The sequence below is a fragment of the Paroedura picta genome, chromosome 18 (assembly GCF_049243985.1).
Source record: "Paroedura picta isolate Pp20150507F chromosome 18, Ppicta_v3.0, whole genome shotgun sequence".
Lineage (NCBI taxonomy): Eukaryota > Metazoa > Chordata > Lepidosauria > Squamata > Gekkonidae > Paroedura > Paroedura picta.
Window position 1 is genome coordinate 228266 of NC_135386.1, and position 16224 is coordinate 244489.

At 55.7% G+C, this 16224-nt stretch overlaps 3 protein-coding genes across 3 annotated transcripts; 1 reads left to right on the forward strand and 2 right to left on the reverse strand.

Annotated features, from left to right (window-relative positions):
* Window positions 1-108: 108 nt before the first annotated feature.
* On the reverse strand, window positions 109-6987 carry DNAAF4 (dynein axonemal assembly factor 4). The gene is made up of 9 exons (XM_077317609.1): window positions 6574-6987; window positions 6093-6240; window positions 5473-5606; window positions 4795-5008; window positions 3946-4091; window positions 3258-3367; window positions 2842-2995; window positions 2477-2582; window positions 109-1647 (listed from the first exon to the last, which is right to left on the reverse strand). The coding sequence occupies exons 1-9, from the start codon at window positions 6700-6702 to the stop codon at window positions 1547-1549; spliced, it is 1242 nt and encodes a 413-aa protein (XP_077173724.1). The 5' UTR covers window positions 6703-6987; the 3' UTR covers window positions 109-1546.
* On the forward strand, window positions 242-607 carry PIERCE2 (piercer of microtubule wall 2). Its single transcript, XM_077318221.1, has one exon. It carries the CDS (start codon window positions 242-244, stop codon window positions 605-607), a length of 366 nt encoding a protein of 121 aa, XP_077174336.1.
* Window positions 6988-7146: 159 nt separating the features above from the next.
* PYGO1 (pygopus family PHD finger 1) lies at window positions 7147-14333 on the reverse strand. The gene is made up of 3 exons (XM_077317608.1): window positions 14100-14333; window positions 13528-13613; window positions 7147-12430 (listed from the first exon to the last, which is right to left on the reverse strand). The coding sequence occupies exons 1-3, from the start codon at window positions 14149-14151 to the stop codon at window positions 11321-11323; spliced, it is 1248 nt and encodes a 415-aa protein (XP_077173723.1). The 5' UTR covers window positions 14152-14333; the 3' UTR covers window positions 7147-11320.
* Window positions 14334-16224: the final 1891 nt, after the last annotated feature.

Sequence of the window (16224 nt, forward strand, 5' to 3'; positions counted from 1 at the left end):
AGGAGGCGGGGCCACGGGCGGTGCTGAGGCAGTCGCCCTGGCAACGCCGTGCCCTAGCAACAGCCTGCGAAGGAAAGCGGCCCAAAGGCAGAGAAAGACAGGAAGGAGCCGGCCGGCCAGCCAGCCAGCCTGCCTGCCCCCTCGGCTGCTGAAGCCCATGGGAGGGGCTGAGAAGGGGGGAAGGCAGCTCCCTCAGGCCGGCTGTCCCCCTCACTCTCTTTCTTGCAGGCAAGAGGGGGCCATGGAGCAGGAGGGGGCCGTGGATGCTCTGCCGAGGCCCAGCAGCACAGAGGGAGCAGCAGCCTCTTCCTGGCACCTGCCCTGCGCCAGCCCCGGCAACCCTGTCTTCTCCTGCATGCTGGATCCGGCTGTGCTCACCACCAGCACTCGCCTGACGAAGCCCCGGCTGCTGCTGTACAAGACCACCTCCAGTGACTATGGGGCTGTGCCCCCCACCACACCAATGGCCCCCTGTCGATATTACCCAAAGGATAACTCCTTAACTGATCACTTATTTGCTTGTGGCAAGACACAGCATAACGGTATTAACACTGGCCTAGACAAAAGCAAAGTGTATGACCACCCAGATCTTCTGAACCTTTTGTGAAGGGGCCGCTGCCTTCTGAGTTACTGGTCGACACAATAAAGCTATTAGAAGTTCCCCTTTTTAGTTTGGCTGTTTATTTAACATGCTAATATTGACACCTCTTACTTGCAAATAAATCTAATCGATGTCAGTAAGACTAAATTAGTCATAGTGGTAAATATATGTATTTATTTACATTTATATAAAATTATCTCAACCATTAGCTTCTGAACCACGGTGAGAGACCAGAGCCTCTACCACTGCAGAGTACCATCAGGGGCCCTCACATGGTTGAGCCCTCCTCACAAAACAAAACATTAATGCTCTATCCATAAAACATCAATCTGCCCAACAGAAATTACCTTCCTCCCCCCCACCCCCTTTTTGGAAGGTTTTTAAGAAGGCAATTTTTATATTTTAATCATACATTTTCACTTAAAATACACCCAAGATCCTTCTCTGGCTGACTGTATTGGGAATGGATTTTTCCATTTGAACAATTGATTACAAAAGTGGCAGCTCTCAATTCTAATCCTTTTGCTTAACTGCTACGCTGCGTATTCAGAAATGATGTACACTCCTGTAACTTCATCATCCCAGGGATTCTGACATTTTATCAAGACAGTATTTTATCAGTTTTTAAACAAACATAGCCTTAAGCCAAGTTAGGTTGCTTTCTACTTTATTTAACAAAATATTAAATTATGTTCTAATGTTATTCAAGGAAGCATTTCATGCAAAGAAAATGTTTTTTATAAAATAAACTCAAATGGTGCACTTTATAATTACTACTTACAATGAGGAGCAAAAGCAAAGATCTGACCTTTTATTCCACAAAAGCTGTACCAAAATACTGTTCCAGAAGGAGTGACCTCCTTCTTGCTGTTGAGCAGCATTAGGGCTGACTCACCGGACCTCCAGCCGCCAGCTGCTCCCTCACACCAGGGGTGCTCATCAGAATCATTCTGTTTCTTGGATTCTTCGTCGAATCTTCTCGGCATCCTCTGCAATACTTTTATTTGTGGGCTCAATCTTCAGCGCAGCCATGTAATCTTGCAGACCTAGTGCATGAATTCAACATGCAGATTTGAAAACCAACAAGGCACAAACACCTTGCCCAAAAAGCAAAAAACACTGGTAGGGCATGTGAGCAAAGATAAACTGGTTTGCTTCCCAAAGTTGCTCGCTTCCCACTGGTGGGGCACATGAGCCAACCAGCCTAGATGCAACACCCTCTGAGCTCCCCTGCCCAGTCTGTGTTACCCTCACCTCCTTAAGTGCATCCACACCAGCACCTTGAAGGCAGACACACAAGCCCTACTGGGAAGAGCAGACTCTCCTCTCCAGAACACAAGCCAAGAGCGTTGCTCTTTTCTGCTTGAAACAAAGGCAGTGCCATGAGTTCCCCGTTTGCAAAGTTAAAATGGCATGCAAACATCAGCAACAGGGCCAGGTTGCTGTTCTCTCTATTTCTGAAATGTCATGAGATTAAAGGCTTTTCTCCCGCACACTCCTGCACACACAGTTCACCTTTCAACTTCTTTTAAAAGCCCCCCCCCAGGTTTCCAACAGGAATTACCCCACCTGAGATATTAGTCTCCATTAGAAAGGAGAGAAATCTAGACTGTTCAATATGTCCTCTGGGGAAAATATCACAAAAATATGACTGAAAAGCCAACTGTGAAAAAAGAGTATGTATTTTAATTTAATCCCTCGGCCCTGCTGCTGGTGGGGAGGGGGGAGAATCCCACTGGGGGAGGAAATAAATGAACGAATGCCAAAACAAACCAAAGGCTAAGCACTGACCAGTGAAGCCTCACATTTCCAAACAGAAGTGAACCAATGAGCTCAATGAATGGAGGGAGCATTTACAGCATCTCTTCTCCCTACCTTCAGCATACAGTTCCAGCTCACAGAAGGCTGTCCCTCGTCTGACATGAGCTTTCACTCTGGCACTAGCGTTGTCTGGAACAGGTGGAGTTAACAAATCCAGGGCCTTGAAGAATGAAACATGCAAGGTGCCCCAGGTGACATTTCATGGTAGGCCCCTTTTCACCAACGGCACAGTCATTTCATCCACCCATCCACCCCCAGCTGTGCATCTCCTTCCACACACCAAGCCCCACACACGGCCCCTCTCCCACCACTAGATTTGTCAGCCAGAAGACGCTGCACCCACTTTTCAGCCAACTGTGTGCTTGGCAAAGTGAAGCAACAGACAAATTAGTTGGAAACCTAAATGCAGGGAGGAATACCTTCGAGGAATCTTCAAGGGCCTTGTGTAGATTTCTTAGCCTCAAATGGCAAGCGGCTCGATTTAAGTAGAGAACAGGAAGCTGATTGTTGATATGAATTGCCAAGTTATAGGCATTCACGGCAGCATGGTAATTGCCTGTGGCAAACATCTTACTAAAAACATAAAAACACAGTTATGCAGAATAGTTTAATTACTGAGTTTCCAGTAAAAAAAAAAATTAAGAGACAAGTGCAGCTGAAGACCACACAGTATGATTAGTTTGGCTCACAAAACACATGGCTTGGAAGAGACACCAATGCCTGCACAGGAGCAAAGAAAAGATAGCAGCAGCCTGTACAGGACTGCACCCCCCAGAGCACACACCCCTTCTTCAGTTGGTGAGAGATTTCCCTGCATCTTTCTCTAGAGACTCACTTGCCCTTGTCCTTCAGCCAGTCTGGGTTCTTCTCCTCTTCAGACAAATCCTCCAGCTCAGCAAGACTCGTATTTATTGCTCTCCGAGCCTCTGCTTGCTTCTGCAGCCACTGAAAGAAGGCCAAGAGAGAGGGTCTGGTTTTGGCACAGGTCTACAAAAGAGGACCTCAGGCGGATGTTGAAAATACACCAAGGACATCAAGAAGGGCTTATTACTGTCTTCATTTTGCTTACCTTGGGGACCGCCTGCCTCCTTATGCCCCCTGCAGAGCACTCCGTTCTGCAGGTATGAACCTGCTGATGGTCCCAGAGCCTTGGGAGGCGCATCTGGCCTCGACCAGGGCCAGGGCCTTTTCGGTCCTGACCCCTCCCTGATGGAATGAGCTCCCGGACAAGCTGTGGGCCCTGTCAGGACAGTCTGAGTTCTGCAGGGCCTACAAAGCAGGGCTCTTCTACCAGGCGTTTGGTTAAGGTCAGGTGGGAGCCCTGGGGTATTAGATCTGGTCCACCCCCCCACACACCCTGGCTCCTATTGCAGTGCTAGACTGTGTTGGGGGTCTGTTTCCATCTCCCAGAAGGTACATATTTTATCTTAAGACCGCAGGTGCCAACACTGCAACAGGACCCTCGCAGTATTTCATAATCAACATTCTTTGGCAGCCACAGTGGAATGGTCAGTGCTGTGTACCTCCTCCTCTTCTTTGACCCTGGATTCCCTGAGAGCTGTAGGGAAGACACGAGGAGTGAAGTGGAGCTGTATGCTGCCAGCACACCGTGGAGCAGGAACCAACTCTTCCTTTAACTTCTCGGAAAACATATTTCTGGAATGTCCAGCTGCAACAGTTAACAACACACACAACCAACTTTATTTTCCAGTGCACGGGAGAAGTATCTCTTCACAGGGAAGAAATCGGGGCTCAGGTGTGTCACTGCCTCTTTCCTTCAGCCCTTTTGGAATGGGTGTAGAAACAGGCTTCAGACAGTTAATATTCTGGGAGCTCTGTATCTATTTACACTCCTACCTTTGAGATAATTATCTGGAATGTCATGGTACTACTATCCCAGGATCATCTGGAAGGAACATAGTCCCAAAGATGCAGGCCAGGGAACCCCAAAAGATTTGTCAAAGGGTACACAGGGAATATTATGACTTGTTCTCTTGGGATTTTCAGTTCTGCATATAGGTAAAGTTCCCTAAAGGGAGAAAACCATTCAAAGTCTGGTCATCTTTTTTTTTAAGCACCCACCCCTTGGATCTTGCACACACCAGCAGAAAGAAAGCTTTCTGTCCGTCTGGTCAATACTGGCATTTGTCCAGGGTTTGCTTTTTGTCTCCTGGTGAGGGCAAGATCTGAGCTCAAAGAAGGTGGGCAGCCATGGCCCAGGTGTCTCCTGCACACAAATATACTCCCCCACCAGGTACATCAGTAGGAAAGGAAAAGGCTTTGTAGAGAGTTAAACACAGCTAGAGCCAGTGTGAAGGAATAAAAGGGGATGTGAGTAACAGGAACAAGGGAGAGCGTTCTCGCACACACACCTCCCTGTGCTTCACTTGCTGTCTTGGCTGTGCCTCTACTCCAAGATTGGATTTCATTTCTGTCTTGGCTTTTCTTAATCGAGAGAAAGGGGTCCCTTTCTTGCAGTTTATTTTGCTTTTCATTTTGTTCCTTCCACTTCTCAATCTCTTCTGTGGCTTTTTTCCGCTCCTCTTCTTTCAGCTCTTCTATTCTTTTCCTTTCTGCTTCTTCAAGCTGTTTTAAATTGCAGAGACATCAAAGCCTGACCTAAAATGACTCCAGTCCCTCACCATCCACTTCTGACTTTTACAGAGCAATTCTTACAATTCTTCTGGCCCCACTGGAGCTCAGAGACACCAGCCAAGTAGCTTTTCCCTGACTGATATCTTCCCAGATGAGCTGGACAGAGCATGCCTGAGAAGGCCCAAGGTTGCAGGCCCATGCTGACCCCTGCATGCCCATGCAGGTGCCCTGCTTCTGAACGCCATAGGCACACCCACTCCTTGGCTCATATGCCTCACTTTCAGGGGTTTCAGGATGCCAGCAAGGGCCACCCTCGCCTCTCTCCAGCCTTTCCTCTCCTCTTGACTCCAAAATCCAGGGCTGTATCTACAGACACCACAGTGGCAACTGCTGGGCTTTCCACTGGCCATTGTTCATTTCCAGATAAAAGGAAAGAATCAGAGCTCTTACTTTACCTTCATTGTGGCCTCCAGAGCACACTTGGAACGTTCTCGTTTCTGAACAGCATTGGTATCCATTTCTTCTTTTGCCTTCTTGTGGGCTTTAAGCACAGCATCCTCCCGGATTCTCTGCATTTTTTCCTTGTCAACTGGAAAAAAACAACCATTTTAACATCCTGGGTTGTGACAGAGCAGTTAAGGCCTGACCACAGAACACAATTGGGCCACAGTGCTCACAGCTTGGGTGCTAAAAGGCAGGGAATCATAAAGAAGCAAGGCCATAGAGCAACGTGCAGAGTCTTCCCTGGGCACTGAAAGCAGCTGGCAGAGAAACATGGATGCATCCCATTGCCTACTTTCTCATGTGCCACACCAGTTAGGGCCAATGCCTCTGCCTGCACTCAAGGCCTGCCCAGACTGCCCACAGACACTGCAATGAATTTCAACAACATGCCTGGCCACAAAGATCCTGACTCCACTGCAGGGTTACCACTCCAGCTACTCTGCCATTGCAGCAGAGGTTCAATGAGGCACTGCTTAGCAGGGGTCCCCTGTCCTGCCCCCCCCCCCGAGCCTACGTGCGAGAAGAAGGCGTTGATCCTCTCAAGGCTGCTGCAGCTCTCCAGATCACTCACCCATGTCAGCCAGGAGGGCTTCCCACATGGCCGCTTCTTTCTTCTGCAGGGTGAAGAACACGGAGCCATCCTCCAGGCGGGCGGTGCTGCGAGCCTCATCGATGGGGGCCCAGAGGAAGGCTTCGAAGAGGAAGGGAGGCGCGTTCACCTGCCAGCGAGAGGAGGGAGTCGAGTCCAATGCAAGCAGCCAGCCTACCTCACAAGGCTGTGCTGAGGGGAGGGATCAGAGAAGGCTGTCAACCTCCAGGTGGGGGCTGGGGCGACTGCGGGTTGGGAAATACCCGGAGGCCTTGGGGAAGGAACCTCAGCGAAAGGCTCTGGAGCCCCAATTCCAGGGGATCCCCAGGCCCCGCCTGGAGGCTGGCAACGGAGGCCATCTCCCCGCGCGGGTCTGGAGGGCGGACTCTATGGCATACCATAGAGTCTAGGGCCGAAGCCGCCTCCCAAGACAGAGGATCCCGGCAGGGACGCCCCCGCCTACCTTCAGGTACTGCTCGGCGCAGAAGATGTCGGGGCGGCCGCGGAGGCGCCGCTCGTCCTGCCCGGGCACGGCCACGTAGACCACGGAAGGCGTCTGCCGCCAGGTGTACTCGCGCAGCCAAACCGGCATGACTGCGGTCGCCAGGCAACGGCTTCCCGGAACTCTAAGGCACTTCCGGCCCCGGGGCGGCGGCTACGCGCTCTCCCGCACCGTGGCATGCTGGGAGTTGTAGTCAACATGCTACACCTCCCCCAGCGGAGCCCTTCCAAAGCGGCCGACGGGACCGACCGCGCATGCTCCGCCATTCGCGGCTGGTCTCGGGACGATGGCGAGCCCTGGAGGCCTTGGCGCCGGCCCGCCGGGTGCCAGCCTCCAGGGAAGGCCTGGAGACCTGTCACTAAGCCCCACTGAGGCCCCTCCCGCCCCGGACAGCCACCGCTCTGTCTGGAGTTGGCAACCCCACCTTCTGTCCCACTGCCATGCTTGGATGGGGAAGAGTGGGGCAGGAGAGGGTGCTGCAAGACCCGGCCAAGCCTCCCTTCCCACGCCCACACACAGACACCCAGACACATGTCAGTCTTACATAGGAATTTAATTTCGTACCAAAAGAATACGAGTGGTCCCAGTTTGGAAGCTCCCTTCCAATTTGAATTACATACAGTTCACTCCCTCCAGGCTGCAGTCATTGCAAAAGTATAAAGGTCACCCATGTGGAACACGTTGACGGATGGAGCCGATACCCCAAGACAGGTCTACACACCTAAGCAGGAAGTCAGGGAAGGCTAGCTCTAACAAGAAGCCACAGGACAGCCAAAGGGTCATGAGCAAGCAAGCTACTGCTTAAGAGGGAAACAGGCCTTGTTATGAAGCAGGAGATAATTTTGTGACTTGCAATGAAATTGGAGAGAGAAATACCAAATCAAGGTTCTCCTTTGCAGTAAACTGAAACCCAAAAGAGGTCTTTCAGAGAGAGGTTTCTTCTTTACCTAGAGAGTCCGGGATTCTATTCCACAGAGACCAAGTTGTTAATCACGGGAGCAGTCTTTGCATGGCTCCACCTGGGCTTCTGCACCTACCCCCCTCCCCGGTCTGTGGAGCACTATCTCCTTCTTGTCTGTCAGGTGCATGCCGGGAGGACAGCCAGGCTACCTTGCTCAGGCTGCACATACTGCTGTGCTCCTCAGGAGTGCCAAGGACAGATCTCCTGCAACCAGCCATGGGCCATTGGCCACAGAGCACGCCAGGCACACTCCCCCCAATCCCCAACTGGCAATGCACACCCTCCCTAAAAGGTTCATTTGCTGCAAAGGACTGCCAGGACCTGTGTCAAGGAGCATCTGGCTCCAAAGCAGCCCACCGGCCCCCACCTCCAGCTAGCCAAGGGGGCAGTCAGATTTCTCTTTCGCCCCAAAAGACAGGAGTCTGCAGCCAGTGCCAGACACATCACAAAGGAGGCAGCAGAAGTTGTGCTTCATATTTTGGGAGAAACCCACAAACAGCTTGTCTCTCTTCCCTCACTGGCACTGGTCCAAAAGCCCCCCCCCCCCCCGCTGCCGCCTGCCCCTGGATGCCAGAGCAACACAAAAGCCTGTGGCTGGCTGGCAACAGGAAGCAATGGGGTCACAAGCTAGCCCACTTCCAGCCCTGGGCCACTCAGAAGGAAATGCCCCGTGGATCCCATCCCCCAAGTAACAGAGCAGCCCCTGCTTGAGGGCTAGAAAGCCGCCTGCAGACACTGTCAACTGATTCCCGAGGGGGTGGGGATTCACGGCTTCCTTCATTCAGAACGCCTGCCCACACTCCCAGCTCCACAGCAGCACCCCAGAATAAGGCCACCCCGCCTCTCTGGTCTGGCTGTGACCACCAACCCCTGGGCCCGCCTCTTGCCCGCCTCTCCCTTCATCCCCATGACCCAGACCCCGCCGTAGGTGTGCAACCAGGGAGCTCCAGCCCAGAAGAGGACTGACTGCTGGTGCTCCAAGAGCAGAGGCCTGCCTCCCATGACTGGAGGGGGGCTGCTTCAGGCGGGGGTGGGAGGGTGGGTGGGATAGGCCAACGCAACACCCACAGAAATGTCTGAAGAGCAACACACGCACACCAGAGTGCACAAGGGCACTCCAGGTCCACAACACCCAGCTTGCCCTTCCCTCCCTCCCTCCCTCCCTCCAAATGGGCATGAGAGCTGTAAAGAAGTGGTCACAGCACAGGGTGGGTTCCGTTCTCACTCAGCCACACTGGGCCTGGAGGCCACGTAGGAGGGATACCCCCCAGCCACAGCAGGGTCACGGGCCCACTCCCTCAGTGCATGCTCCCAGCACCGAGCAAATGTCCACCGTCTGAGCCTGGGAGGAGCCAAAGCAGGGCATGCATGGCATAAGGCACATTTGGGGCAGAGCACACAATTCCCTCCCTAGTGGTGAGTCGAAAGGCTAAGGCCACAGACGTGGTGAGACCCTCTGAAGAACCATCTCAAGCCCCCAGACATTCTTCACTCAGAATATTTAGAGACCCACTGTCCAGCAAGAGAAGAACCAGCCACCCCAAAGCCAGGCCCCCCGCCAAGCCCCCGGGCACCCAGCTTCTCTGTTCAGCCTAGAGCATCCCTCAGTAGGCAAGGCTTGCTCACCCGCAGCGAGTCCCCCTCTCCTTCCCTGGCGGAAGCAGGAGCCCCATGCAGCAGGTGGGCCCTCTCAGCACTGGCTGCTCCCCTGGAAGCAACTCGTAGGACCTGATCGCTTTCTAATTTGGAACCAGAGATGCCAGGGACGGAACCTGCAGCCTCTCTGCATGCCAAAACGATGCCCTGCCACTGAGCCATGGGCCCACCTCCTGGAATAGCAGTGTGTGTGTGTGTGTGGGGGGGGGGGGGAGAGGCAGGGATGCCACTGGCATTTTGGGGCACACAACACAAAAGCAAGCGTAGGCAGCCAAGCCACTGACAGCCAGCCTGTCAGAGCGGCTAAGAGGATCAATCTAGCCCTCCTCACAAGACTGTTGTGAGGACAAGGGGGTCCCCTGCAGCTACTTGGCAGAAAAGTGGGATACAAACAAACAGATGGAGGCAAGAGATCAACAACACCCCCATGGCCCCAGCTTGGGTCACATAAGGGGAGAACGGCTCTTGGGGGCAATCCACAGCAAGGCCACTGGGCCAGCTGCCCACTAGTGGAAGACCTCCTAGGACTCCCTTCGCTCTCGTTACTCTTCCGGGGACAAAACTCCTCTGTCTGACTTCCGCCTGGACTAGAGGCAAGCTCTTGACAGGCTGTGGGCTTCCGGCCATCCCACGAAGGCTGCTGGCGGGGGCCTCTGGAGCAAGAGGCCCAGCCAGGCCATAAGGACCGGGGCAGAAGGCGGCAGCTGCTGAGGCCCAGCAGAGCTCTAGACTCTTGCCTGCTTCCCAAGTCATTCCCCGGGTGCTGCCACCCCAATGGCAAGGCAAAGATGGGGCTTCTGCAGGACAAGCAGCACCCCCCAAAGCAGACTCCCCAGTTGCCAGCCGCCTCCTCCTCCTCCTACCCCAGGAGCCCCAGAAAAGCACCTGGAGGCCAAAAGCCACCGAAACAGCCTCACAGGGGCCAGAAAATGGCTCTTGGGTTCTCACAAGTCTCCCGGCCCAAACTCCCAAACGCTGCTCCCAACAGAAGGCCCTGGGAAGCTGAGCCCCCCTCATTTCTCCACAACCGTCTCCCACCCAGTCAGAAGGCAGGGTGCTGAGAAGGAGTGACCAAGAAGCCTCTTCCACACTCCCCGGAAGGACAAGAGCAACCCACAACATGGGAGCAGAGGATCCCAGCCTTGCAAAGGGAAAAGCCCTTGCCAAAGGGGTTGACAGGGGGAGGTCAGCCGAAAGCAGGCGTGGAGGGAGGAGAAAAACCGTTTCAGGTGCCCTGAGCCTCCAGGAAACAGACCTCGGAAGGAGCACGCTGACAAGCAGTGCATCCAAGGCTGAGCATGTGCTTCCCATGGCCATGCCCTCTAACACCCGCCCTTCTAAACCAGCTGGAAGAGGGAGGAGCTTCAACCTTCTGCGGGGGGGGGGGGTCCTCCCAGCACCTTCAGGGGACAGGCATGACCCCCTGTAATGAAGAAGAAGCACTGAGGGCTGGGCATCTATTTGGAAACACGCTGTGCAGAACCTCCCTAGGCCGAGCTCATGCAGTCTTCAGAATTCACTCACGACTGACACTCGTGGATTCTGGAGATGCCCCACAGCCCACTGCTATTATGTTTTGAAACAGACACTGGGAAGAAATACTGAATTTCTGCACTACTCCTAACACTACTCAAGGTGACTCTCACTTGGCAGTTTCCGCTAGGACACACGTAGCCGGGCGCTCCTGAGGATAGTCTTCAAATAAATATTGCTTGGTTTTTCTCGTTGCCTCGGATCCTCAGAAACATTTTTAAAGACAAACCCTTCACACAAGAGAGGACAGAATGAATGGCAACGTATCAGCTGCTGCAGGCCCTCCTCCCGGGCTCTGCGCAGGGCCCGCAGCAGCCAGGAAGGCCGATGGGCAGGACGCCAGGGCATGGCACTCAGTCGGCGGCCATCAAAAGCCAAAGCCAAGCAGGAGTCTTGTGCTACCTCAAGGACTAACTTGGAGTTCTTCTGATGAGAACGCAGGCAGGAAAAGAGGGCCCAGCCTCGAGCCAGGGAGCAGACGGCAAGAGCAACCCCCTGCCCTTGTGGGAAGGGAGCCGATGAAGCGCTGCTCTCCGCTCACACGGGACATCTTTCCCCTCAGGCGTCGGCACTCGAGGCAGGCGGCCCTCCAGTCTCCCTGGTGCGCATTAGCTGCACGTCCTCGTCAGCCATGCATGTGTCACAGCCCCAGACCGCAGAGGCTTCTGCCGTGAGCAAGCCATACGCCGACTCCGTCATCCCCGTGCAGATCCGGTGGAACCATTTCTGACAGGAAGCCTCACACAAAATGGCATCTTGGTCGTCGTTCACCTCGTGAGTGCAAATGCCGCACGGGTAAACCGGCTCGGACGGTGGGTGGTCGTGCTGGCCGGAGTGCAGCGGGAGGGGGCCGACCCCCCCCTCGGCCGCCCCACAGGGCAGGTGGGCCTTGTTAGGAGTCCCGTTGGCTTGGCTGCTGTTCAAGGCTTCGGCGGGCTTGGGAGGATGGCCTTCGGGGCCGGCGGGCACGTGCCGGGGAGTAGGCTTTGGGTCCGCGTTCCTGGGGTTCCCCGCCTCGTCGGGGCCGTGCTGATGGTGCTGGGAGGGCGGGGGGCCGTGCTTGTTGGGGCCAGGTTTCTGCACAGGCGGCTTATTCTGGCTATAGTTGTTTGGCAGTGGGCCATACGGGGGGTTGGGCTCCATCTGGGAATTGTTAAAACTGGGATTGTTTCCAGGGCCGAAAGGCAGCGGCATTTCGTGGGGCTGCATCTGAGGAGGCGTGTTCTGGGGAGGCATGTGACCAAAGTTTTCCCCGGGGTTCCCTCGGAAGTGCTGGCCAGGCATAGCGATGCTGGGCGTCATATTAGCGCTGTAGGCCGGCTGGCTGCTGAAGGTCACGTTCTCATGGGGAGGCCCAAAGTTCACCGCCGGAGGCCGGCTGAAGACCACGCCCACCGGATTCTGCGGGAAGGGGTGGGGCTGATTTCGGAGCGGGAACGAGGCCCCGTACTGGGAGGACATCCTGGGCAGCAGGTGAGGGGGCATCCTGAAGGTGTTGTAGCCGCCAAAGCCTGGGTACCCGGGAGCGGCCAGGTAAGGGCTGCCCGCCAGCAGCGGCTTGTAGCAAAGGGCACCGTAGTTATCGTCAAAGGGATTGGCGGCTACCAAGTGATCTGCGCTGGGATTTGGCGGTGGAGCATATTCCGAGGGCGGAGGGAAGCAGGAGCCCTGCAAAGCCACACAGCTCACGTTAGCAGCACTTCCAACGCAACGCGACAAAAGAGGGACGCAGCCGGGTCCAGGGTCCAGCCCGGAGTGCCCCACAGAGACCAGAAGCCTTGCTAAGGGGACGGGCGCTCCTGAAGGGCCAACGGCTGAGACGGGGGGGGGGGGGGGCTTGGTGGTCTCACCAGCCTTCTGCACACGTCCTCTTCTTGCTTTGGCTTCTGAGGCTAAAATGCCTTTTGCTTCTGCTCAGAAGGCCCCTCCCTCCCGCCCAGCCTGCAGCCTGTGCACATTCCCTGGGCAAGCCTCCTTCCCCGCACACGAAACCCACCCTGAGGGCCCTGGGCCTGCAGGCCCCAGCAGCAGAGGAAAGAAGGGGCCGTGCCAACCAACCGGACCGTGCCGGCCACCCCTCCCTCCACCGCCAGCATTAGTACGTAGCAAGAGGGCCGGCTGGGATCTGGGAGGCTTGGGCCGGAAGCCCCCTTGGCCACAGAAGCCTGCTAGATGCCCAGTCTCGGCCTGACCTTCCTCACTGGTGGGTCATTGGAAGGGTACAGCAGAGGAGGAAAGGCCAGCGCTGTCAGCCACTGCGGTTCCCCCACCCACCCACCCACACACACACACCGGGGAGAGAAACAGAGCACAAATCATCATCATCATCATCATCATCATCATCATCACAGTATATAATTCACCAGTTTCCTTTCTTCGATCTGAAATTGCTGCCCGCTGCGGCTTTCACTTATTCGGCCAGTTCCCTTTTCCAAACCTGCGCTCTCTCCCTGATGCTCGAGGACAGTCTCCAGCACTCTCTAAGCATCCCCAAAGGCCTGCTGGAGCTGAGCATTGTCAGCAGCTCTGCCTAAGGGCACCAAATTCACCAAAGATACGAAGCCGGCCGGCTGCAGGGTCGCCTGAGCTCATCCAAAGAAGCCTCTGCAGAGGAAGGCCGGGGCAAACGTCCCCCTCTAATCGCTTCCTGGGGTCACCACATGCCAGCTGCAGGGCTCTCACGCAGGCCCCCTGCCCCCCCAACCCCAATCCCTGGCTGGGGGTCAGTGCCAGGAGAAAGACCCCCTCCCCTGGGCGCGGCTTACCTGCGGTGCTGCTTTGCGCTTCTTCTTATCGGGGCTCCCGAGCTGCACTCCTGGGCCGCCTAGCCCCTCCAGCCCGCCTTCGCCACCTAAGAGACGGGGAGGGCTGCATTAGTCCCGCAAGGTCCCCTCTGGCCGCCACACCCCCAGCGCCCCTCAGGGCCACAACTTGGCAACCACAACAAGGTGCTCTTGGCCTGAGCGCACCGCGCTGCCCCACCGGGGAGGGCCAGAGAAGGCCGGGGGGTGGAGGGCGGAGGGCAGGGGGCGCGCAGGTTCCCCCCTCCCCACTGCAGACGCCCTCTCCCGCCCCCCCGCCCCGGGGCGAAGGACCCCCGAAAGCGCCCCAGGCCTCGGGCCAGACAAAAGCGACGGCCTCCTGCCCCCTCCCCTCCCCTCCCCGGGCGGCGCTTTCGGGGGTCTGAGGCCTCCGCGCGCCCCGGCCCTGGAGGCCTCGCCAAGCGGCGGCGGTGGGCGGCCGAGGCCCGTCGGGGCGTGCGCGGAGGGAGGGAGGGAGGGAGGGAGGCCTGTCTGGCGGCCTTGCCTGCCTCTTGCCTGCCTGCCTGCCTGCCTACCTCGGGGTCTCTTGAGGGCCGCGGCGGGGTCCTTCTCGTGTTCCGCGGACATCGCCGGCGCAGCACCATCGCTCCTTCCTTCCTCCCTCCCCTCGCTCGGCCTCTCCGGGGCGGGGCCGGCCGGCTTCCCAGGCGCCCACCCTGCCCGCCTGCGGGGAGGCGCCTGCGGGGGGAGGGTCGCCGCCGCCCTCGGGGAGAGTCCCTGCACGCGCGCACTCCTTGCCCTGCACGCACGCGCCGCCCAAACCCACCCCCCGCGCGCGCTCCTGCCGTCCAGCCCGGAGGCGCGACTCTTGGAAGTGTTGCCCCCCTGGCGCGAAGGGCATGAGCCCCCCCCCGCCCGGCTAAGGAGATGGGCCGACCCTCCCGGCCGCCTTGGCTCTTCCTGCCTCTTGTTCTGGGACTGGCGCCCTTTTTTGCCAGCAGCACCTACCAGGACCCTCCTCCCAAGCCAGCCTGAACCCCTTCCCCAGATGACAGACCCCTCTCATGGCACAGCAACTCCTTCCCAGCCCTTTCCGCCTGCCCAGATGGGGGCGGGATCCCCAAACCCAGAGAGGCTGCACTTTCCTCTTTGGCGGAGTCTCTTCCAGGTTCTTCACCTTCCAGAAGCCTCCTCTTCCCGCCAGCCTGCCTCTTTTTGTGCTGCAGCCGCTCTTATGAAGCTCTCCCAGCCACCTAGAACTGGGATTGACCCACCCCGGCCCCTGGGGTTCCCACTCACTGCTTCTCAAAGGCTCATCTCCTCTTGCGGCCCCGCTGCCCAGCCACAGGCAGCCCCCCCTCCTCTTCTGTGATTTCAGCCCACAGCTCCCTAACCCCCATAGCTAGATTCTCGGTGGGAATCCCACCCCCCTCATGTGCTGCTTGTGAGAGCACCTTTCCTGCTGCCATGGCTCCACAGCTTGACTGCATGCTGCAGCTTTTTGTTACCTGCTTCTGTAGTATTCCCGTCCTACACACACACACACACACACACACACATACGCTATTCCAAACTACATTGTAATGTAACTGTGATTAGTAGAATGCAACTTACTTGTTCAAACCAATTAGTCTAAATTAAGAGAAATTTGGACACATCATGTGATCAAACTCGTTGGAGAAATCATTAATGCTCGGCATGGCCAGTGGCAAAAGGAAATGCGATCGCCAAAGCATCTGCCCACTCAAAGCCAGCACAGGGATGGCCATGAACCAACTAAAAGAAGCAGTCATTGACAGAGATGTGTGGCAAAAATTTCCCTATAGAATCGCCATGGGTCAGACACGACTGAACGGATAACATCAATATCATCAACAAATACAGAGTACATTCAGCCTTTCTGAGGGATTGTTAATGCAGGTTAGCATATGTAGTGAGGTTAAGAAGCCAATGCCTTTCTTAAGTTATAGTCCGAACTACAAGTTCAAATAAATTATTCCAAATAAAGAGATACATCAAAATACAGAGGACATTAGGCTTTCCTGAGGTTTTGAAAAAAATGCTGTTTAGCATCTATAATAATGAGATAAGAAACCAGCGTCTCTGTTGAGTCCTGGGAATCCCTCTGTTCTGTTCTGAGCGTTGCAATAACTTGCATTTCAACAATCTCCGTTTCCATCCAGTTCTTGAAGCCTGCAAAACGGCTACTTTGAGGTCATCTATTTTATGTCTTGGAAGGTTGAAATATTCTCCCACAGGTTTATCGTTCTTACAGTTCCTGATGGCATTTTATTCCTCCTGGCAGACCCCTCCAGCCAACCAGAGTGGGGGGCCTCACTCCAATTCCAGTTAAAGAGCCATGGGAATGGGCAGACTCTGTTGAGGGACCAATCCTGGGTGGAACCAATCAACTGGGAGGCTTTGGGTCCTGACCCGACCCCCGAAGAGGTCCTTCCTTTTCACGGGGAGAAGCTGTGAAAGGATGTATCACTCCCAAGCCACCCCCCCCCCCCGGTCTCTCTCTCTCCTGGATTACAGAAGCAGAGGGGAGGGTTGAAATGCTTTTCCAATTCAGACTATTTCAGGTGTATTACCTGGCCCCTCTGGGCTGCTGCTGCTAAAGGGTCCTGCATTCCCCCTGCTGCGGGCCAAGACCTCCGGCCCACAAACAGAACAAAACCCCATGCCACAGTGACTCTG